Source organism: Styela clava, chromosome 3 (assembly GCF_964204865.1).
Source record: "Styela clava chromosome 3, kaStyClav1.hap1.2, whole genome shotgun sequence".
NCBI lineage: Eukaryota > Metazoa > Chordata > Ascidiacea > Stolidobranchia > Styelidae > Styela > Styela clava.
Window position 1 is genome coordinate 21705893 of NC_135252.1, and position 23608 is coordinate 21729500.

General features: G+C 37.3%; 2 protein-coding genes across 3 annotated transcripts; one reads left to right on the plus strand and one right to left on the minus strand.

The window, feature by feature from the left end:
* The first annotated feature begins 1689 nt into the window (after window positions 1-1689).
* On the plus strand, window positions 1690-7417 carry LOC120343117 (uncharacterized). The gene is made up of 3 exons (XM_039412229.2): window positions 1690-1972; window positions 3588-3720; window positions 6318-7417. Exons 1-3 carry the CDS (start codon window positions 1710-1712, stop codon window positions 6591-6593), a joined length of 672 nt encoding a protein of 223 aa, XP_039268163.2. The 5' UTR covers window positions 1690-1709; the 3' UTR covers window positions 6594-7417.
* LOC120343177 (choline/ethanolamine transporter flvcr2a-like) lies at window positions 5081-23322 on the minus strand. Of its 2 annotated transcripts, XM_039412305.2 has the most exons (13): window positions 23158-23322; window positions 21763-21886; window positions 20024-20147; window positions 19120-19220; window positions 18250-18345; window positions 17046-17187; window positions 16508-16639; window positions 15227-15294; window positions 14429-14535; window positions 13133-13243; window positions 11669-11774; window positions 8200-8308; window positions 5081-6745 (listed from the first exon to the last, which is right to left on the minus strand). In XM_039412305.2, the coding sequence occupies exons 1-13, from the start codon at window positions 23241-23243 to the stop codon at window positions 6675-6677; spliced, it is 1377 nt and encodes a 458-aa protein (XP_039268239.2). In that variant the 5' UTR covers window positions 23244-23322; the 3' UTR covers window positions 5081-6674. The 2 variants fall into 2 exon arrangements, with proteins under 2 accessions (XP_039268239.2, XP_039268240.2); XM_039412306.2 differs by lacking the exon at window positions 13133-13243.
* Between the last annotated feature and the right edge of the window lie 286 nt (window positions 23323-23608).

The following is a 23608-nucleotide window of genomic DNA, read 5'->3' on the forward strand; positions in this document are numbered from 1 at the left end:
TAAGTAGAAAAGCTGGCTGTTGGTGGAATTTTACTTTGTAATATATTTAAAAACAAGGCACAGAGTTTTGAATTTTTGTATTAAATTTGAGTTTGAAAAGTTTGAAAACTGAATATATTTATTAAAAATAAACAAAAAAAGACTCAAAGGTTGTAAAAGAGAAAAAATTATTTTAGTCTGCGACTTGAAATAAAAACCACACAGAACAGAAATTCAGGAACGTTCTCAAAACTTTAATTGAAGTTTAAGCATGTAACATAGAAAAACAACATTATCAATCTCATTTCTTGACATAGAAAATAACTGAAGAGACATGTAAGCGATGTGTCGTGTTCCCGGAAAATAAGACCTAATCAATAGCGCAAATTTTATTTTGACCTAGTCGATAGCAAGAAGTCTTTCCTCCTCGTTTCATATGATTAAAATTCTGTGTTTAGCAGTAAAAATAAAAACATGGTATTAATAGGTAAATGGGTATCGGTGTTCATAGTATTTTGTATATTTAAAAATATAATTCTCTACCTAGTAATTTTGTTTTTGATAAAAGAAAATAAAAGACATCCCCCCAAAATAAGTCCTAATGTTATTTTTCGAAAGACAATTGGAATGAGACTGTCTCAGTTTACTTCTGACTGTTAGGCACTGTAGATCTAGTAGGTTGTCTATTTTTCAATAGGATGAATGGGTAAGATTTCTAGCAATTATTTTTGGTATTTCATTCAATACACGTGAATATTTACTGTTACAGACAAAGTTTCTTTGTTTTATTTTGTATATATTTGACCCGGAGTTATCTCGAGATATATCGGTCATTGCACTTTGTCGAATGACCTTTCACTGGCAGGTTATACATAAAGAGAAGTTAATATCGCGAAGTGTCACCGCCCAACACGTTATAGGCTTCTTGTAGAGCCTCATCATAAGTACGAAGTCGCTTATAATTTACATTTACTTTTCATTTTTGATAGCCTAAACGTACCACAAGAGGTCTCTCTAAACCAATTTGATATCAAATTTCAACTATTGTTGTATTTTGCTTTTATAGAGAAACATTATCCAGGTGTAACATCGTCTCGTCAGGATATTTAGCATTTGTGCTAAGACAAAAGGTCGTCGGAAACCTATTATATACGTCGACTACCGGTCTTAATATTCAGTTAGGTTTGAGATGTTATGAACGCTGTATAATTGTGTAGTGCTAGTATTTTTCTTTACCAAACTACTTTAAATTTTGCAATATTGAGGTATTTTGTTTAGAATATAATTCATTTATATTTTTTAGTGTTAGTGCATAAAATAGAAAAAAAAGCACAGTAATCAAATATTGCATTAAATATGTGAGTTACTCATCCCGGGCCAAATGTTGTCTTCTTACTAATGTGTTTTATTGGAAATGAGCTGAAATGGACAGCAAAGCTGTTTTAAATTCAAGCACGTTTCGTGTGGTAATATATTCAAATTTTTACGTATAAAGATTTTCAACTGATAATATGTTCGCTAGGTTATCAAGCAAATTTTATTATCAGATCAAATACTAGCTTCAAGCCGGTATGAAAGAACATATTCTCAGCCCTATCCTAGAAAACATTTTTTTTTTTATATAGCTATATATATATAGAAAAATTTGAAGGAAATCTATGTTCATATTCCTTTTTTTTTTCTTAAAATATATATTTGTTAATCAAGAAACAATAAAATAAACTCTGACCATGACGGATGTAATCAAGTTCTACCACACGCCAAGACTGCACCACAACACGCCAACTGGAATAGTTCGCAGTGTTCCCCCCGTTCATTTAATCACCACACTCGAAGCCCGAGCGTTAAGAACCGCGCCTGCTCCGACCCCGATGACAAAACTCCCACAGAAAGAGGAACACAAAAAACTGTTGGCGAAGGTTGTCGGCTTTGATGCTGGAGCTTTACTGGAAACTTCAAAACATCATCATCATGCAGGAATACAGAGTCCGAGGTTAGTGATACAGTCGGTAGATTGTTATTGGACACGAAATGGACACTATGAATCGCTTTGTTACTTATAAATCTTTAGATTGGTGTGTATGTTGATAGGTATTTGTCTGTTTGTCTGTTAGATGCACGCGATATCTCACGAACGCGTGATTGATTCTGCTCCAAATTTTGCATGTGCATTCATCATATCTCGGACCAGAAGCCTATTGATTTTGATAAATTGTCGTATAATTAGCGAGTTATTAATTAATTAGTGATGGGACACGCGGCGTCACTATAGAGTCATGAATCGAAACCGCAGTTTCGATCGATAAATCTTCGGTCTCCGACCGATATTCTCGTTATTATGTTGTTGTTTATCATCATGTGTTTAGTATTCCTTTACTTTTTCTTCTCGTTGGCACTGTATGAAAGGATCGCTTTTCTCATTGACTACTGGATCAACTGCTTTGAAATTTTAAGTAGTTAAGATTGTATTTTTCGCTGAAAGGCTATTACTTTTATCTATTTAAAACATTTCTGCGGCACTATGGGATTCGTTTTTTGTGAGCAATTGCGTCATCAAAAATTGCGCAACCTGTGGCGGTTATGTTTGCGTTATTCGCATAGTTTGCGGTTCGTTTTAGATTTCTGGTCCTTATATTTGAGTATCACGACATCTTGATAGACTAAGCAGCATTTACGAGTTGTGTACGTATTTGCCAATTGCAATTGTGAAACTTATTCTTTGTAACGTCCATGCTATCATGAGTAGTTCTTGACATACCATAATTACTTCAACATTTTTGCGGACTAATTTTATACTCGACCTGATTATAATTCTCACAGACCCAAGGGCATTGGTCCAAGGGCATTTTGCGCTTCAAAAGCAGATTTGAATTATTTACTTTTTATTAATTTTGCCGCCCTTTCTCCATAAATATATGTACCATGGAGTATGGCCGTCTACAATCAGATTGCCACCAAGTGGTTTAATTACTGACTGTTTATGACTCCACTAGCAGTCCAAAGCCGTCAACTGTTTAGCTTTTCGTACCGCTCTTCTGGTAACAGGAGCACATCAAAATATCAGAACTGTTCAAAATAGTATCAAAGAAGACATATGGTTGTCAGCGGTATAATTTTATGATATGTGATAGTCTGAATAGATACGTCTAAGATAGTGGTTTCCAACCTTTTTTGGCTCATGGCCCCCTTCCGGAAACTTTTAGCACTCATGGCCCACTGTAAATCATTCCAGTGGTATTTATGGTGTTATTTTAATTAGTTGATTCCAAATCCCATCATGTTCAAACAATTCATGCATAACAAAGGGAAAACACCATAGCAAGCAATGGAATTGGAATAAACGGGGAGTTATCATGTAAATCGGAAAATAAATCAGTTTCACGGCTAGCATTGTTGTCTCCCTCCAACTGCTCTGTGGCCCTATTGGAGGGCACGGGCAGCAGGTTGAGAAACGCTGGTTTAAGATTTGTTTGGACCTCACACAAGACAACACAAACTATCCTCATGAATTATAGTAATTAAAGCAGGCCGTGTCAGACCATATGATCGAGTCGTATTATCCATTTCCTTACTTTATGCGACATAATATTCTAACTTTTCACATGCAGGCATGGCAGAAGTATGAGAGAATTAACTCCCAAACCGGACAATACCGAAGTAGAGGTCAGAGGTCAAGCATTTTCAGGAACTCCGAGGCTACTGAGAGGCGGAAACTCAAAATCTTACGGAGTTCGTCGACAGGTGGGCCTTAGTTTTGACTTAAAATGGTATTTGGTATATTTTACTCCGTAATAGTTGAAAGAAGTCATCTTATATAAGTACTAAACTATTTCGTACAACTATTTGATAGGAATTAGGAAACAAAACTTTGTGAATGCCTCACACGTGCCCGGTATGGGTATCCTATTGTCTCGTCACAAATAGAAAACTTGTTGAAACATTATCCTACCACCCGGACATTTAAATGCCCTATTGTTCCGAAATAAATACTTCGGAATTAAGACAATGACTCATTGTAAAATTACTCCCGCGGACGCTAAATGTGAATTTTAACCCTTTATGAGCAAAACAATTTCCTTCTTTGCGCTTTTACTGAAACTATGATGTCACGGACAATGAAATATTTTCATCATTGTTTTGTAACAAGCAATTTAACATGACTTGAAGACTTTAATTATTTTCGTCACAATGAAAGCAACAGGTCGATACTTGTTCCAGGCGGGAGCCACGCCACAGGTGCGTGCATCGGATTGTTCGTAAGACGTTCCAGCCACACGCGCCCTTATAGTAAATAAATAAAAAACTGAAAGAAATACCAATACTATAGAGTGCCGGTAACAAGTTGTATTTCACTACGTCCACACACCGCCGGAAATCTTTCAAAACTCAATTTAAATGCATCACAAATGCGACGCAAAAACGTACCTGAAACCCACGTTAAATGAAGTTTTTTCTGCGCGGAACACCATGAAACGTAAAAACTCAGCGAGTCGCTTATTCGCTGCGCTCACACTGTCGAAAACCTTTCAAAGTGCAATGCATATGGCAGACTCGATTTTTTTGGACACATCAGTGTACATAACGATCGTTTCACTATTATGTTGTTGTTTTTCTTTCTTTCGTCATGATGAAATCGCTTTTCTCTTCGAATAGTGGACCAATTGCTTTGAAATTTTCAGTGGTTAAAGATTGATTTTTTTGCCAGAAGGCTATTACTTTCATCTATTTCAAAAATTTCTGTGAACTTCAAGAGATTCGTTTTTATGTGTCAGAATGAAAAATAGCGAAACCTTGTGACGTGTCCATATATTTGAGCACAGCTCTCTTGTTTCGGTTATGAAGTCTACGCATGTGCCCTGATTGACAGTCGATTTTCAATTATTATTCGCAAAACATACCGATGAATGCTTTCATTTCACTAAAAACCTTTCAGAAACCGTTTCATAATGCGATAAGAATAACTCAAAATCCTGCTGGATGTAATCGGAACTAAAATGAAACAATCTCCACGTGTACATCTTGAGACACGTCATCATCTCAGCTACACTTATTTAACACTCAAACTCTCCCGCCCAGAGTTCTTTTATATGACCTTACAATATAAAAATCCTTACTGTATGATATTGACTAATACCCACTATGTAATTTAAATTGCACCTTCGTGAATATCATCCTTACAAAATTACACAACAACATATAGTACAAAACTATCCGGAGATAGACTATAAATAAGCAAAAAATACCACGCTTACACAAAATACGGTAAAAAAAAATATTGAGAAATATAATGAAACTCGGGGCTGGAAGTCGGGAAGGGCTTTCGCTGTTGGGTTGGCGTTATAGTTTGAACTAGCAGCCATCAGCTGCGTTCTTCCCGGTTTGACTAAACGCCCTTATCGGGTTTGATTAAAGATATTCACATTGTCCCGTAGAGAAGGCTGGCGAGGCTGCTTTCAAGCATGAGGCGAACCACAGCCTTTTGCCTGGCCGAGTATGAAGAGTCAACCAGGTAATAGTTTCGTGTGCATTAACTTGGATGGCGCAAGAATGACGTAATCATTGACGTAACAATTTGCGTCTAGTTTGAGCTCAGACTAAGGTTTGACATTGTCTTTTTTTAGGAAAAAAACCATAACTGATTTAGTGATATCGAAATTGAAGTGTTTCAAATAATGGTTAGAATTCATATAAGACAATTTGTGTGTAATCTGAGATTAGATTGACTTTTGAACCGGTCTTTTTATAAAAAAAAAATCCTAATGCAAGGTCACGCGCACTCGCTCAGAAATAAAAGAAGATTGATCTCTGAGCGAAGTTACGCGCGACTGTTAAGAAGCCGAAGGCATGGCTTACTATGAATCAGTGGTTCTCAAGGTTGATTGACCGGGGGCTAAAATTAGAGGCGGAAAGATATTCGGAAGCGTCCGCAAAGGACCGATTGGTATAATTGAATCGTGACGATATACACGTGCTTGGACTGTGATAATGACGTAACAATTGGCGGTATCTAAAACGCAAAAAGAAGAAACAGAGTGTTAAACTATTTAATTCAATTAGGTGAGCCATATTAAATTGTTATGCAGACATTAATTGTCTAGCGGGTCGCAATTTGGGAGCTACTGTTCAAAATCAACTAGTAATCGTTACGCGGGCCGTAAATGGCCCGTGGTTTTGGAACCAATGGTACAAAATCATTATAGTGCAAAATTGCGCGTTAGTGAATACCGAATGACGTACAGTTGTTACGATGATACCAAAACGACCAGTAAAACAGTTACTTATTACCGACTAAAAGGCTCTTTATCAAAATTTTGACTTGAACAAATATTTATTTTCAGATTTCTCCGGACAACCAACTGGAATTATCACCAGATAATACAGCGCCTCCAGCGACCGCTGATTCATGGCAAGTCACAGCCGATTTCGTCCTTACGTCAGAGCCTTTGAGGTCATCAAGAAGAGTTGCCGTCACAAATAAATTACTAGAAAAAGAAAGACGAAGAGACGCTCCGTGGGTGTATTGTTTTAAAATAAAGAGAGATCGGTTACGGATGAGTAATCTCATTGTTACGAGTACATCACCAGTGGACAATTTGTACCCGGCGCCTCTGTGATGTCATAAATGATCATAGTGAACAATGTGATTATTTCAACAGTGACATAATTGTTACGCATGAATTGACAGAAAAATCGCATTATTTATGATCAGAATCTTCTATGATCTCATAATTTGCCCTCGTTCTTCGTAAATCTGGTTGCATAAAACCTAAAAAACGAAAGAGTCCGGGTTTAATGAACTAAAAAAGACTTGATCATCAGTCCTATGAAAATTTAGTTGGACTATTTGAACGGGCAATAGCCGTTCTAATTATGCGCTAATGATAGTAGAAAGCTAATCCTTAAATGCAAAAACCAAAAACTTTATTTTCAACCCCACAAGAAATTTTGATCGACTGATTTTAGCGCCCCTCGATTTCAGTGGATTCTACGTTTACATTTTTACATCATGTTTTCTACATTTTTGTGGCCGAACACCGTAAAACTTGTGTTTTCATGAATTTTGAGAGTGTAAAAAGCTACGAAAAGTTATGAGAGGGGGGAGATGGGTCCGACTCCCAAAACCACCCCTGGCTACACACCTGCCACAATGTGATAAAAATATGTTTTCCAGTCCGATATTTAAGCAGTTCTTATATATTTATCAGCATGGTTTTGTGCATGGATGAAACCCGTTTTTGAGAATTTCGAGAAAAAGAGAAACTGTTCTTAAAAAAATCGAATCCCATCACCGGTTATATACGAGGGAACAATCGTATAATAGGGAACAATCAAAATTTTCCTTATTTATTTTTGTAACATACACAATTATAGTGCTGATTTCTGTTTTTCAATTTCTCATTTCAATTATTGTTTACAAAAAATAAAAAGTACTTTAAAACGATTTGTGATGAATAGACGCAGCATTTGAGTATTGAAGATAGAAAAGCGACCAAGTTTATCAATCGCCTTTGCAGGGGGACTGGCGCTGCTTTCAATATTTAAATTCCAACTAGGAGACATGTGGTTATAACTTGGGTGAGAAATGCAGAACCAAAACGATTCCGGTCCTCCTTATTCAGGGATGGGCAAGGATTTTGACTCCTGGCACCTAGACTGACGGGCTATTAAGTGTGACGTAAAAAGTTACATTTCATGAACAATATTTACAGTGTTACAAAAGCAAAAGTGGAAAACAATGAGCCTCGTGCCCAAACTAATTTTAATCGTAAACTCAAATTTATTGCAGCATCAGGCGGGCCAGATTGAATCATCCAACGTGCCGGATTTGGCCATTAGGCGGTAGTTTTCCCATACAAGGAATCTAGACTATAGTGGCACTTTGCTCAGCAGTGGCCGCTTGTTCAGTGCCTTGTCTCAGTTGTCTGGGACAAAATATAACAAATGTCATAATTGACTATTAAAGTTAGAAGTAGGTTTGAGTGAAAGTTGGGTACATGGATGAAACACACAATGTGAAAAATTGAACAGGCTGGGAAAATCTGCCTTTTAATCTAGTATATCGAATTATTTCTTGTTCAGCAATAATAGGAACTACCATGTGCAGTGCACTGATGACTAGCGGTCGACAACAGAAAGAAGTCGCCTTTTCAGCTAAAAGTGTGTCAAATATGTTCTTGTTTAGTGACTTATTCTCAGGCAAAAATGAATAATAGTACTTACATGTAAATATAAACGCAACAACGGAGCAACTTGCGATGAATACATTGACATAGACGTTGGAAAGTGTCAAGAGATATCGCATCACTTGGATAAAAATAGTTGTGAAGAGCTGTGAAATAAGGGGAATTTGTAAGTCTCCCAAAGATCATTAATGGAGTGAGTTGGGTATCGATATGATGACATATAACGTAAAAGATTCCGGATTCAAACCCTATTCTCACCAGTTCATTCTAAGGTAAAATAAGAATCAAGATAGGTAACATATGTAAAGGCGTGCTCGATTCTGATAGATTTTATTTCTTGGCGATGGCCGTGATCAGTATAGTCAATACCGACCCTTTTTCATTTCGTCTACTCTCAATATATATATAAGCATCGACTGATGTACTAAGCATTACAGAGATTCGACGAATCCGAGTAATAGCTCAAGGACTCGAATCGAATCGTGAGGGCGACTAGCGGCAACATCATTGGTATACGTGATCAATAGTTTTTAACTTGCGTTATATTATATGGATATCTGTCGTCGTCTTTATTAGGAGTGTTTATAATACATATCTGACCTTGAATTTTAACTAGTTCAGGTATGTACTGAGATTTATAGAGGTAAAAGTACAAACATAGGCGTAAATCAGTAAAAACACAATTGAATATAGACTTGGTATAAACGACTTGGACTCAGGATAGAATCCGAGTCCAAAAAATGCGTGGATTTGACTCAAATCTGAGTCCGGATCCGAATCTCAGCCCGTCCCTACTCAATTTTTATTGAAATCGATAACCAATATATAGCGCGCAAAATAAATTGTATTGTATCTATACCGTGATTTAATCAAGGCGATGGGCGTTGGCGTTTCAGATTGCAGGTTTCGAGTATAACTCCGTGGCAACCATTTGAGTGAAATACACGTTGATTTATGTATAATAATGCATTGACAAGTAACGTCCCTAACAATTGATTGTGCTATCTGTCTAGTGTTAACCTTTCGCTGTTACGTCACTTGCTTGTTTGATCTGTTGCTGTAAGCATCTATGTTGTGTGTTATGCTGCTGTAATAAAGAGGTGTAAGCGCACTCAGTTGAACCTTTATATTATTATAGCTTGGGTGTAGAACTCGGCATATACCCAAACATTATTAACAATACAACATACAAGGCATGAGTAATGCTAGACCACTTGTTCCAGGTTGATGCGAAAAAGAAAATTATGAAATTGACCGATCTCGTCGGCTTTGGGAAACATCACCTCGCTCACTGAACGTCGCAACGAAATTTTAGTGAATTGAATTATTCTATTCATGCTATTTTAGGTAAATTCACTGATTTTTGTTAATCGTGTGTCACCATATACCGTACCCGATTTACGTCAAAGCTATTTGCGCAAGATTTTAGATTAAAAGATCAGTCAGAAATATCATCGTTAGTCAAAGGCGCGATTCACCGCAATATTTGAATAAGTGCAATTAAACAAAGTTTCTGGTCTGGGCTGTGAAAAGACAGAGAGAGAGAATGGATCGTAGATATGGTATATATATGGTATGAGCTTAAGGATTGTCTGCTTACACAAAGAGACTACATACGGTATAGTGGTTATCAAATAGGATAAGAGTTTCATACTTATTTGGGATGAAGGAAAGCCGATTGGACGGCTCCATCATATTATGGCGAAGCACGGTCTCTCGTCAAGTTACCAGTGCATTTCGGGTATGGAAATAGTGATATTTTGTACAAAATTCCCGTCACTAATGCAAAAATGTGAGATATAATAAACTACGTTTTTGAATAACAAATTAGCAATTAACCAGTTTAGGTTAGAAATGATTTGAAATTTTGTGCTTCCAGCGCAATTTGCATTTCTAAACCAAACCATAACTGGTTAATTTGATGGTAGAGGATGTCGTAACCAATCAGCGGTTACGTGAACCATCTTACGACGATGAGAAGTTCAGCAATACTCTTGCACATAATTGTCTTCTGTGGGATTCGAACCTGCAAACCCACGCAGGGTAATCAGAGGTGCGATGGCAAGTGTGTTTTTTCACGCACAGCATGACGCGCCAACAGACGATAACGGTGGGTTGCAAAATGAGAGAAGATTGCTTTAAACCAGAAAAAGTCTGGGTTAATATGAGTACATAGAAAGCACACACTGCGGCACACAGCAAGCACATATGGGTTACAAAATATGGACATACATCAACGTGTTATATAAGGTAATAAAATGTATTTTAATTGGCGCATCGTGCTAAGCTTTAGGAAAACTCTAGCCGCTGTACCTCTTATTACCCTACGTGGATTCGCAGGTTCTAATCCCATACGGCATAGTTATGTGCTGGACTCCTTGCCGCCGTGGTGGTTCACGTAACCACTGATAGGTTGAGACTTCTTTCACCATCAAGTCCATGCTTCCGAAAACAAATAACTGGCTGACTAATCTTATACTTTACATGGACTAGCAACCGGACGGGAGGCCGCGGTTCGCCACGTGGTCAGTTCGTATTGTATGAAAAAACAACGAACAATCACACAAAACATAACTGTTTTACGTGAAAGCGTGGAATGACGATTGCGATTACATCTTATCCAAATACTCAATTTCGTTATATAAACAATGATTTCATTGAACAATGAAATTATCTCGTGTACTTTCATCGCTAAGAACAGATGTGACTTATTTATTCAGCCGACAAAGCTTTTGATGGAAGCGGTTAGAACGCTAAAGTGAGATGCCAACGGTTCGAAACCGACGAGGGTGAACTATGCGAATTATTTAAATTGGATTGAATTTATTTTTGGTCTTTTAGATTGTAAGTGATAATTTATTCATGTCGTCTACGGAAGAACAAGGTAAAATGCTGTAACTATGATTTGGACTAGTGGCATTACAGCGTGTCCATAAAGTCCCTCTACAGTTTCAATTTTGTCATGAAGTCAGTTCTCAATATATCCTAACCTGGTTTGTTGTTTTTACTCAATAATTGTTTTGCGAGAGCCAACACAATAGTATTGATAAATTCTATTTGTAATTTTAAAATTTTCAGAGATTTTATGGACACCCTATATATTTATGCTTTGGCAAACATATTTCCTGTAACAGATTATGTCAAGAATTGTTTGTTTACGTCACATTAAGTCTTTTGTGTAACCAACTTTAAAATCTATAGGACAGAGGTGTGCAACCTAATGCGGCCCACAAGGAAAACTTGTGCGCCAGGAAACGAGTTTTCAATTCAGTTTAATCTAACAAGTGCGAGTGGTTCCAATTTTGTTGCGCTGCAAAGCCTATATCTGAGCTTGTGCGCAAACTTTTTTAGTCTGAAACTTCTAGAAAACCGCATAAAGGTGCGGTCCGCGGTTTCACCCAGTTATTTGCCCTTCGGTATTAAAGATTGCGCACTCCTGGACTAGGGTGTGTTTATTTTGTGAAACTTAGAAATATTCATCGGCCCTAAAATAAATTTTTACTCACCGACATCGCCCAAACTAGTATACCGGATGATGTTCCTTCCGGTTCCGGGTACGTCATCTCTGCTGCTGTTTCAAGTCCAACCGACATTTTACCTGTGAACCCGAACCTGGAACAGTAAAACGTTTATTTAATCTCTCAACAAAAAGCAAATACAAGACTGCTAGAGCAAAAATAAGCAAAAATTAACGGCGCCCAGAAGTATGTGTAGCAATATGAAGGTAACTAATTTTATTCGCCTATTTTACATCAAGTTGTGTAAAGGGACTGAAACCTACGAACAGGGGGTATATTCACTTGGCAGTCCCCAAACTTATAACAGAACTAAACCTGACCCTAACCTGGCACACATACTACAAGAGTATCCAATAATCACTACCAAGCTATGAGATATGCGTAGGTCTACTGGTGCTATGTTCAATTGATGTATACAAAATACTATATATATGCAGCAAATACTATATATATGCAGTGGTGGAATTCAAAATTTTTTGTCAGCCGGTTATATCACACAAATGTCATATTTTTCAGCCGGTTCTGTTACAAAAAGTCATGTTTTTTTCGGTAATGATAACCGGTTCGCTGATCTCATAAAATTTCGCGAGACGGTTCTATAGAACCGGTGCGACACCGGCTTAATCCCACTACTCTATATATGTGAAGTAAAAAATTGAAATATGATTATCCATGTTTATTTAGGGGAGAGGAAAACTGATAAGACGCTATCATTCTCATCTTGAGCATGCCCTGATTAATCATAAGCTGAACCACGGGCTCCTAACATACATAATTATCCATGGCTACGGATTCGAGGGGCTGTAGATTATGGGCAGGGGGTATACACGGATTAACACGGCTAACACGGACAGTCCCCATACTCGTAATGGAACTAAAATAAAGAAAATCGGATTAAAATTATGCCCTAATCCTAACCTGGTACACACACAATGGGAGTAATCTCTATGGTGCTCAGTGGTGGAATTACATGCCAACGTGTCCCCAATGCATTTTAAGGTTTTACATTTGAGAATTGGCTGGCCTCGTCTTAACCACGCACTGTTCAGATGTAGGTCGAAAATGACAAGATACACGTGACTCGTCCAAAGGTACGAATAGATGTCAGTAGAAAACAATATACATGCAATGGGTTGATACACCCTATCACCGCCCTTAATAGACACACCTCACCAACGCCCTAATTTACATCGTTTCAATATCGATTCGGTCAATATCGATCAATGGATTCAATTTGGAAATAATACAAGAAAAGGCTTAAACAAAGGGTCATAAAAACTTGGAAGGTTTTATTAACACATTAGAGAACTGAATTTTGTCAAACAATTCCCCTATATACTGCTTTAGACGAATGATGTTCCGCCACTAATCGACTATTTTCAACAATATATAGACACACCCTAGCACCGCCTTCATTTTCATCTTTATAATATTAATTTAATTTATACTCACCCAAATATCCCTATGCCAACCCAAACCATCCATATTGTTTGTGACGTCATAGCAAATACAAGAAATATTGCGGAAGTGATACAGATTCCATGAATGCATAATAGAGTCCACCTACAGCCGAGAAAAAAATTTTGTTTTAGAAATTTGAAATCTTGAATCTTCATCACTGAAAAACAGGATACAAGGATACAAGTATACGTTGTTGCAGTTAGGTGTATGGATGGCTATATGGTTTCAATCGACATTGTAATGTCCGTCTCTGTAAAGTGCTGCTGGGATGTCTATTGGATAGAACGTTGAAAATAATGATGGGTATGCGGTCTCAGTGATTATCCCTAACTAAAATTTTAACCTAACCGTCCATTCCTGACTTCAATTTAATTAAATTTGAATATCCACAAAGTAGCGTATACAACAGTGCAGATGATCAGTTAAATACATAACCTATTTCGAAAGGTTACCAAGTTACCTATAGTTTTATCGCGAATAACAGAATTTATAATGCCTTTTATATTTGGGAACACTTCCCTAAAATGTAAAGCTGGGAATATGTGAGGTCCTTATCGACATTTGAATACCTTCCTCAGAAGAGTGCTGTTGGGCTGCTATTAACCAACAGTTTGGTGATTAGAGGCAGCTGCACAACATGTGTTCAATCAAATGCAGTCCATGTGAATACTTATACACACTTTAGTATCAAACCGAAAGGGAATCGGATTGTTTAAAAATCCGTGGGCGACATCTAGCGGATAGATAATTTTACTTTTGTCCGAGTAATTCAGACGAGAATCAACGGCCAATTTGAGTTTATCAGAAATATGTTCCTGATTTAAAGTCAAATTACAACAAGAAAAAATATCAGGGTAATACTAACACAATTGTGTCGAATCCCCAATATAAAAACGGTCCTCTCGTTGTATGTGAACCAGGTTAGAGCATAATCTTATTCCGATTTTCCTTATTTACTTCTATTACGAGTTCAGGGACTGTCTGTGTTATTCAAATAAATATACCACCTGCCCATAAGTTTTAGTCCCTTTACACAACTTGATTTAAAGTAGGCGAAAAGATCGATTTGCCTCCATATTGGTACACACACTTCTGGAGCGCCCGAAAACTAGGAAATATAATTTTATGTGCATTCATGTGTTATGGAGGCGTTTTCACATTTTCAATGTAACAAGCAGATATTAATGTTTTTCGTAAAGAAAAATTTACTCAGAGGCTGCGTTAAAGTAGTGGGCATAAGTGTTGAAATGTGCTCATCAATTTCAAAATAAAGCACAAATTTCTTACTTGAATCTTTTTGTTTTATCCAGAATTATTCCAAACACAAGAGGCGCGGGTGTACCAACTAATATCATAAATGAAACGATCTGCCCCGTCGTAGCATCTGAGATACCCTGTGAAAGAAATCGAACAAATAATAATATTTTTTCCAAGAATTAAATTCTCAAACCAAAAAAAGGACCAGTAGAGGTTACGGGAGACTAACTCCCAATCCTGCCTCAATGCCTTTGAACCAGTGGATCCGTATGTGTATAATGCAAGAATGCTGTAGCAGAAATAAAAATAGCATACTATGCAATCCGAAATTCCTGCTGCACACCAACACGAATGTATTTCTGTAACGTTTCGTTTTACCAAATCAGACTTCCTCAGACAAGCAGTTTACAACAATCAACAACAAAAAAGATCTAAGAAGTACAAGACGAGGTAGGCAACTATCACTGTGATAAACTTCTATTAATAACAGCTGTATCTCGCTTGGATTCAACAAAAAAAAAATTCTGCAATGCAAACGAAACTCATTCACATGCCCGAAATATTACAATATAAAGATTTATTGTCATACATATGGGTTATATTATGTTTTATTTTTGATAGCATACTAGCAGAGAAGAGGATTACTGATTTGATTATATGCATATAAATAATTGTAAAACACTTGCCTTACCAAGAGATGAAAAAGAAATAAAAATGTGCAATATTATGCTAAAAATAGGTTGCAAAAAAATCGATTCGTCTTACAAGTAAAACTCAGTGCTGACTAGAATTTGGTTGCATTATATCTTATAAAGTTGAAAAACTTACTGTAAAATTATCTTCAATGACCGACTTGAAAAGTGATTGAACGCTGCTGAAGATTCCGAAATCGATACCTGGAATACAGACAGACAAAAAAATTTGGTAATAACGTCGAAAAAATGACATAAAAGTTGACATTTTAGAAATAAAAAACAGGGCGGAGCTCGCGACATATACCTGTCTACATTTGATTATTATAAAATAGAACATTTTAATGTAACACCATTAGTTTTATGTTCCAAGCTAAGTAAATCAATTATTTTCTACAATTAGTACAAGTATGAATACAAAATTCGATAAAAATACAAAATCGTGAGGCGACATTTAGATCATGAACCACCTTATATACGTTCCGTGATTTTTTCTTTTTAATCACCCGAATCAATATACAATAAACCCAAATACCTTGATTTGGCTTCCACTGATATATGGACCAGCAAGTATCATTTTTAATTGATATTACAAAGAGTTGTAACAACGTCATTTATTTTGAACACTTTAAGTTAAACATTAGTGTGAATGCTGTGCTTGTTCGGTGTAAATAATTTACGAGTTTATTCGACACGTTCAAACGTTAAAACAAACAAAAACGAGAGCAAAAGTTTAAATCAGTGGGTCTCAAACAATGGGGCGCGCCCAACAATGGGGGCGTGGAAGCTAATTAAAAACAAGAGAGCTATGCTCAAATATCTGGACACGTAGCGCCACATAATTTTGATGAGGTCATGGCAAAAAATAGTAATAGCCTTCTGGAGAAAAATTCAATCTTTACCCACTGAAAATTTCAAAGCAATTGATTCAGTAATCAAGGAGAAAAGCGATTTCTTCAAAACGTGTCAAAAACAACAAGAACAACATAACAACAGAACGATCGTCCACTATGTGTCCAATAAAAATATTTGTTAGGTTTGATATTGCCCGACTTATTTCGGATATTACATATATTTATTGTTTATAGATTGCAAAGTGCTGTTGCACTTGTATCTTTATTATCCTTATCGTGGAGCCTTACTATCTATTATTTGTGGCTTATTGTTAGCTAGTTATTTTTGAGGTGGGGCGCGAGACTCTAAAAAGAGGTCGGCTTGAAAAGTTTGAGAACCACTGGTTTAAATACCGTTACGGTATTAATTATTCATTATATCTCAGTCAATGTACATTAACTTAATTTTATCATCGTGAATTATATATAGTGAATATTTTTGCTCTTGGCTCCTGAGAAACGCCCTGTGGCCCTCCAAGACCGTCAATGGGCCCAGTTCGACAAACTCCTGTTTTAAAACTTACCATAAGAAAACATGAGTAAAACAAAATCGCCGTCAGTGAAGAGATTTTTTAAAGATTTAGCGAATGAGGTATTTGACGTTGAAAACGTTGCTTGTGCTTCTGATGGAGGAAATTCAGGCTTTTCTGCAAAGTCTATAAAAAGAATAATGTAATAAAGCGATTTAACGAAAGGCTAGATTTAGTAGATGCTTGTTTCAATCCTCGTTCAAAGTGGAGGTGTTGGAGCGCCTCATTGAAAACGGCTGTATTAAGATTAAAGGTACTCCCGTAGTGTGTGTATCAGGTTAGGGTTAGGCAATAATTTTATTCTGATTTTTCCTATTTTAGTTCTATTACGAGTTCAGGAACTGTCTGTTATAACCATCCCCACATGGAATTCAAACATGTGAGCCCACTCAGGGTAATCAGAGGTGCGGTGGCGAGCGTATTCCTAACGCTTAGCACGATGCGCCACATCGCCGTGCCAACCAAGCCAATATCTGATGAGTCAGGAAAATATATTGAATGAAAATATACCCCAAAAAATAAAAATACTTACAGAGCCGGATCATGATAAACATCACAAAGGAGAAGATTGAGATTGAGGTGAACGTCACAATAGCTCTCATCCCTAGTGTTGCACCAAGAAATTCTTTAGTGACCACTAGAGGCGCGGTTAGAAGAGAGAGTCCATTTCCCAACTGAAACAAATTATATAGAGACAGTCTATAGTAAATTCAAGTCTATTGGAAATAAATGATTTTTTTACGAGTTTAATTTTAATCGAAGCCTACAAAGTTCTTTCCATTTTCCTAACTATCGTAAGCTATATAAGTAGTCGTGTTTGCAAAATAGGACAGGGGCGTTTTGAAAATGCAAAAATGGCAATTTTTTGTATCATACATATAAATTTTGTGACCTGAAACGCTTTTTAAACCCTCAGCACTTTTGAAAATCCTCGGTTTCCGACCCGTTAGCTGTTACGGGTAAATTTGGCAATTGAAAATTTTAGAATAATCCCAGTGGTATTCGTAGTGTTATTACTTATCGATCTTAAGATCGGTAAGTATATTGATAGGTATTTGTCTGTCTGTCTGTCTGTCTGTGTGTCTGTTAGATGCACGCGATATCTCACGAAAGCGAGATTGAATCTGCTCCAGATTTTGCATGTGCATTCATCTTATCTCGGACCAGAAGCCTATTGATTTTGGGCGAATTATGTCGTATAATTAGCGAGTTATCAATCAATTATTGATATAGTAATCTAGATTTTTGTAAAGCGAGAGAATTTTGAAACCCGCCGAGTGTGTGTGTGCGATGCGCAGTGCGCAAGTTACAAGAGCGGATGAACCGAAACTGCAGTTTCTGTTTTGGGGGATCCCGTAACTATCGATCGATAAGTCTTCGGTTCCAACCGATATTCTCGTTTTGATATTGGCATATTCCAAATCCCATCATGTTCAAACAATTCATGTTTAACAGAGTGAGAATCTTATCAAGCAATTGAAACTAGGAAAAACGGGGAGTTTCTTGTATAGTGTAAGTTAAAGCAGTTTTGCCCCTAGCATTGGGGTCCCCTGCAACTTCCCTGTGTATCTTATGAGGGGCACAGGCCCCAGGTTGGGGACCGCTGCTTTAAAAGTGAATGGTCTATTAAAATTGTAAAATTCTAGATGAGGTAGTGGATAACGACTGACTTAGATCAGACATTAAACTTTCAAAATGCCATTTAGATGTTATAATTTTCGTTACCAAGTCCTCACCTGATAGAAGAACACCAGAGTCCCAGATGCCGTTGAAATTTCATTTGTTGGAAACCATTTCCCAGCTAACAGAGATGGGAGACATAATACGAAAACCTGTCAATAAAGGTGAAGTGTTATCAGATCTCTGATGAGTTTGTGATACAAGGATATTAGCTGATGAATTTTTTATCAATTTCAAAATTATATGCTTTCATTTGAAGGGGTTGAAATGGAGCCAAAGCTTTTAGATATGGGAACATGACACAGAGAATATGACAGAGTTGGTTGCTGAATATTTCCAAGTCTCTATAAAATGTACAGCAACGCCAAATCGTAGTGATGGATGGCCGGCAATAACAATGCATGGTTTTCTTAAAAATGCAGACAGACAAGTTACCCAATTAAATCCGTTCATCGTGTGGAGGGGCGATATGGAACAGAATTCTCACATGTATCGCGGGAGAGAAAGGGATTTATCATTAGGTGAATATTTAGTTAATTACTCAATACGCATTCTCTTGTATGACGGGGGAAGTCGTAAACGATTGAAAGTTTCGTGTAATTATAATGAAATAACATGCTGAAACAAGTAACCCGTGAGTTACACATTCCCATTCATTGACGGATTGAGTGCCAAATGGAAGCCCCTCATCAAGAAAACATTTGTGTGAAACGATAAAAGAATCAATGTCAGACAGATACGCAGGCAGACAGACAGAAAGACATAACGACTAGCATGGAATGTGTCTCTACATAGAAGATCTCTTATTATTGTAATTTACTTGACACCTGCGAGCACCACGTAATCCATCTACGCGTATCATATTGAAGGGTAGGGGTCAAAGGTGACATTTATGTGTGTTACATCACAATATAAAATTTACTCACCTGAGCACAGCCGGCGATGAATTCTGAGGTCAAAGCAACGAAGAAGAAGTTTCTGTTTGACGTTGAAATTGCAGTCATTGCTGTTCCGATGAATATTAATGCTGTAGAAATATAACATCGAATAAAGCACCTATGTTTTTAAAGCTTCCAAGACTTATATTTATTGTGTGTAGCCTAATATTCTGCGGAAGATGCCATTCGAATGTCGTTCGGCCCGTATGGCTATTACTAACTATTTATATATTGATGTAATTGTCTATCAGTAATTTTATACGTCGTATGCGTGTTAATGAACTGACTTATTTTAGTAAATAAAAAAAGGCAATGAAGAATAAAATTGAATGTTATACCTAAATCGAGATATAAATGAACAAGAACCCGAACGTAACTAGAACGATCGTCTACAACAAGGTTCGCAACATACGGCCAGCGAGCCGGATCAAAGTTGATGCCAAGTAAAAGGTTTCAATGGCGCCGAAAATATTCAAATGGATAAATCTATATTCCATTCGAGAGATGTATCAATGCTTGATTTTTATTTAAAAAGTATCATCCGTTTGGTTTTTAATTTTCTAAAAATATTTGCGGCCCGCCAATGACTTGCAACCCTTAATTTTGGCCCGCGAACGACGAAAAGTTGGCGACCGACCCTTGGTCTACAGCAACAATCATTAGGTCAATTGCTCACTCCAGGCTTCACTGACTGAAATGACCCTTCAGATCAGTGATTTTCAAACTTTTTGGCTCACTCAAGAAACAAAGTTGTTTAAGATATTTTTTAAGCTCCAACGCGACCGGTGTGGCTCTTTTGAAAGTAAATATGCTTGTCAACGTGGTTGTAGCATTTTGAAAGCCACTGCCATAGACGTGAAATGTTAAAAATAATATTTACAAAAGTACTTACTCGCGGCACATTGTACAGTGAATCTCAAGCCATATCTCATTATCAACCAAATTACAGGAAAACCAAATGCAATGAACGATATATAATATGCTTGTGTTAGAAGATCTCCTAGAACGTATGAAACCTGCAATAATGAGAGTGGGATGCTGAAATACACGTATACGAATGTCATATGAGAGTGTACTGAATGGCATATGAAAGTGTGCACATGACGTATAAAAAACAGCAAATTTGGGGTAAAATATTGGGAACGTAGAACTGCAAAGAAATTTGAAAAATATTAAAACTAAAAGTAATAGAATTCAAACGACTTCTTCCATCTATGAGAACTGAAACAGCATTTGTAAACTGCACCAGGGCTGTGGGCCGCAGAAAATGGAGGGTCTGGCCTTGAGCCTAGAGGTACCATTTGTACACAGTATCCTATAGGTATACTATTATAGACTATGGAGTACAGACCAACACGATATAGTGCCGGGGTAGACAAATTGCGGCCATCGAACGAACAAAAAGAGCTCACAATAGGCTGTTGCACGGTGTTTGTTTTATAGTAATTAGTCGAAGTCGCAGGTACGTCAAAATACGTTGAAATTTTATGGTTTTACAGGCGAAATTAACATTGTCCGGACCTTACCGAAAATGTGTATATTAGGTCCAGTGTTACATGAAGTTTGCCGACCACTGGCTTAGTACATGTATCCGTTTCTCTTTGGATCGAGCGTCTTCTGGGCATCTAGGTTGCTTCGACTTACTTTGACGTAAACTTCTTTCAATAATCATTGTATGATTACTTATCGATATTAAGATCGGTAAGTATGTTGATATTTGTCTGTTTTTGTGTTTGTCTGTTAGATACACGCGATATCTCACGAAAGCGAGGATGAATCCGTTCCAAATTTTGCACATGCATTCATCATATTTCGGATCAGAAGCCTATTGATTTTGAATTATGTCGTATGATCAGCGAGGTATTAATTTATTAGTGATGGGACACAAGGTGTCACTATGGAGTAAGAGCGCTGTTTGGGGGTCCCCTAACTTTTGATCGATAAGTCTTCGGTCTCTGACCGATATTCTTGTTCATCTATTGCTGTTAGATTTGGACCTAAATCACGTGTGTCGCTGCTTGATAACCAGCAATGATGTCTTGCGCATTCCTTCATTCCAAAGTGCCGTTTTACTTCTTTTTTGTATTGTTCATTTATACAGTGTATTTTAGTATGGTGGAAAAATAAATTACTGTTACGGTACTCCTTAAGTATACGCATCAAGATGTCGCACAACCTGAACCCTAACCTGGTACACGACCGAATTCAGGTTGTGCGCCATCTTGATGCGCATACTTCAGGAGGTCCCCTAATTCTATTCTCATATAACGCACATCAGGACAGGTTGGATTTTTTCCGCGTGTAAAATAAATTCCTCTGCTTTTATGTTTACTAATAGAAGTTGAGACAAAGAAACACACATACGCGCGCGCGCAAGCACACACATGCACACTTGTGTATTGGCGTCGGCGGTCGAACTCGGAGAACGCTTTTTAATTTATCGACAACAAAAAATTGGAAACTTTTATATATATACAACCGAAGAACGTCATGGAATACTCACTTCAAAGAATGTTCGAAATAAAACAACTCATTTTGCAACAAGACTGCCTTGAAATATTTTAATTCAACGACAACAAGAAAGAAAATATATTATACATAAGGAGCTAACAAAATTCATAAAATACTCACTTCAAAGAATGCCACGGCGGTCGACTCAAATCCTGCGAATTGTAGATTCTGAATTCCATTTATAAGTCCAATAGCTGAGCCCATGAATAACATAAACCATCTCGAAGACGAAGTGCGGACGATTCTAAAGAGAAAGCAATTTTTTTACACGGGCTTGACTTTTATATCTCAAACGGACCTCCTGAAGTATGCGCACCAAGATGGCGCACAACCTGAATTTAGGTTGTGTACTGCAGGGCTACTCAACTATTTTTATCGAAGGTCCGCAAACAAAACTTCAAAATTATTTGGGTCCGGTCTTTCCAGAAATGATATTTCGGCATCCTTAAACGAGCACTTCCTCGACCGACTAATGATTAGTAGCAAATTAAAATTGTTTATTATGGTGTTATAGTTCTTTTCGTATATATTCAAAACTATGAAAGTCATTTTATAATAGAAAATTCAAAAAGTGGGGCTAATGATCCAAAATAAATAATTAGGTGCGGTCCAAATCCAATACTCGAAAGGTCCGGATTCGGACCGCGGTCCGCCAGTTGAGTAGCCCTGACGTACTGGATCAGGGTTCAGGTTGTGCGACATCTTGGTGCGCATACTTCAGGAGTACCTTTCACACACGCACATCCACTAATAAAAAGGTAATTCAAATGACGATTGGGGCCATATAGGTATCCCTACAGCAACAATTAGTGAGATACATTTTATACAATGGCAAATGCATCTTTTAAAGTAACTCTGATATTTTTTAGTGAAAATATTTTTCCAAAATAAACAAAGTACCTAGGGAATGGATTAGCTGAAACCCGAAAGCAGTTAGTGTTAAACATTGAATAGCAATTGAGAGTTAAGCGCAGAGAAAGATAATCTGGTTTGAATATCGGCTCGGTGGTCTGACTCATCGTGCTCAGCGTTAGGGATAAGCTCGTCAGCTCAACTCTGATTACTCTGCCTGCATTCTGGGATGGTTATGTGCGAGAGGATTGCAAGACTTCTCACCGCCGTAGGGTGGTTCACGTTACCGCTGGTCGGTTACGGCTTCCACTATCATCAAGTTCTTGCTTTCGAACACAAATAACTGGCTACCTGGTCCCATACCCGACATGGACTGCTGGTAACCGGACGAGAGGTCGTGGTTCGCCGCTGTTTTATCGGCTTTTCTACCCCCGGGATAAATATGTAAATCCTATCCTAAATCGGTACTCCTGGTGTATGCGCATCAAGATGTCGCACAACCTGAACCCTAACCTGGTACACAACCTGAGTTCAGGTTGTGCGCCATCTTGGTGCGCATACTTCAGGAGGTCCCCTAATTCTATTCTTAGATAACGCACATCAGGACAGGTTGGTTTTTTTCCGCGTGTAAAATAAATTCTGATTCTGTCAAAACCCACTCACGTGTTTGTTTTATTATTCAGAAGTCTATCTTGCTCTTTTGATTCCTCTACAAATAATAAACCATCGCTTTCCGTTGATGACATCATTGTGATGACGTAATGAGTAGTTTCGTAATCCTAATTACCTCGAACGTAAAGATAATCATTACCTAATTAAACCTATTATCTAAATAGGAAACAAACAGGTGGATGATTTAATAGAAAAGGGAGTTTTTAATATAGCGTCGTGATTAGAAAATCATTTGCTCAAAGGTTATCACGAAGCACTTAAATTGATTTCCTGATTTGATAGGTTCAAACTATTAAAAGTTAAAATACGGGGGTGATCATACATATATGAAGCAGATCATTCAAATTGCTATATCAATCCCTGTTTCTGACCTGATTCCTATATTACAGATCAATAGCAGTGTACAAAAAATGCCACTCTAATAACGATTGGAATCATATAT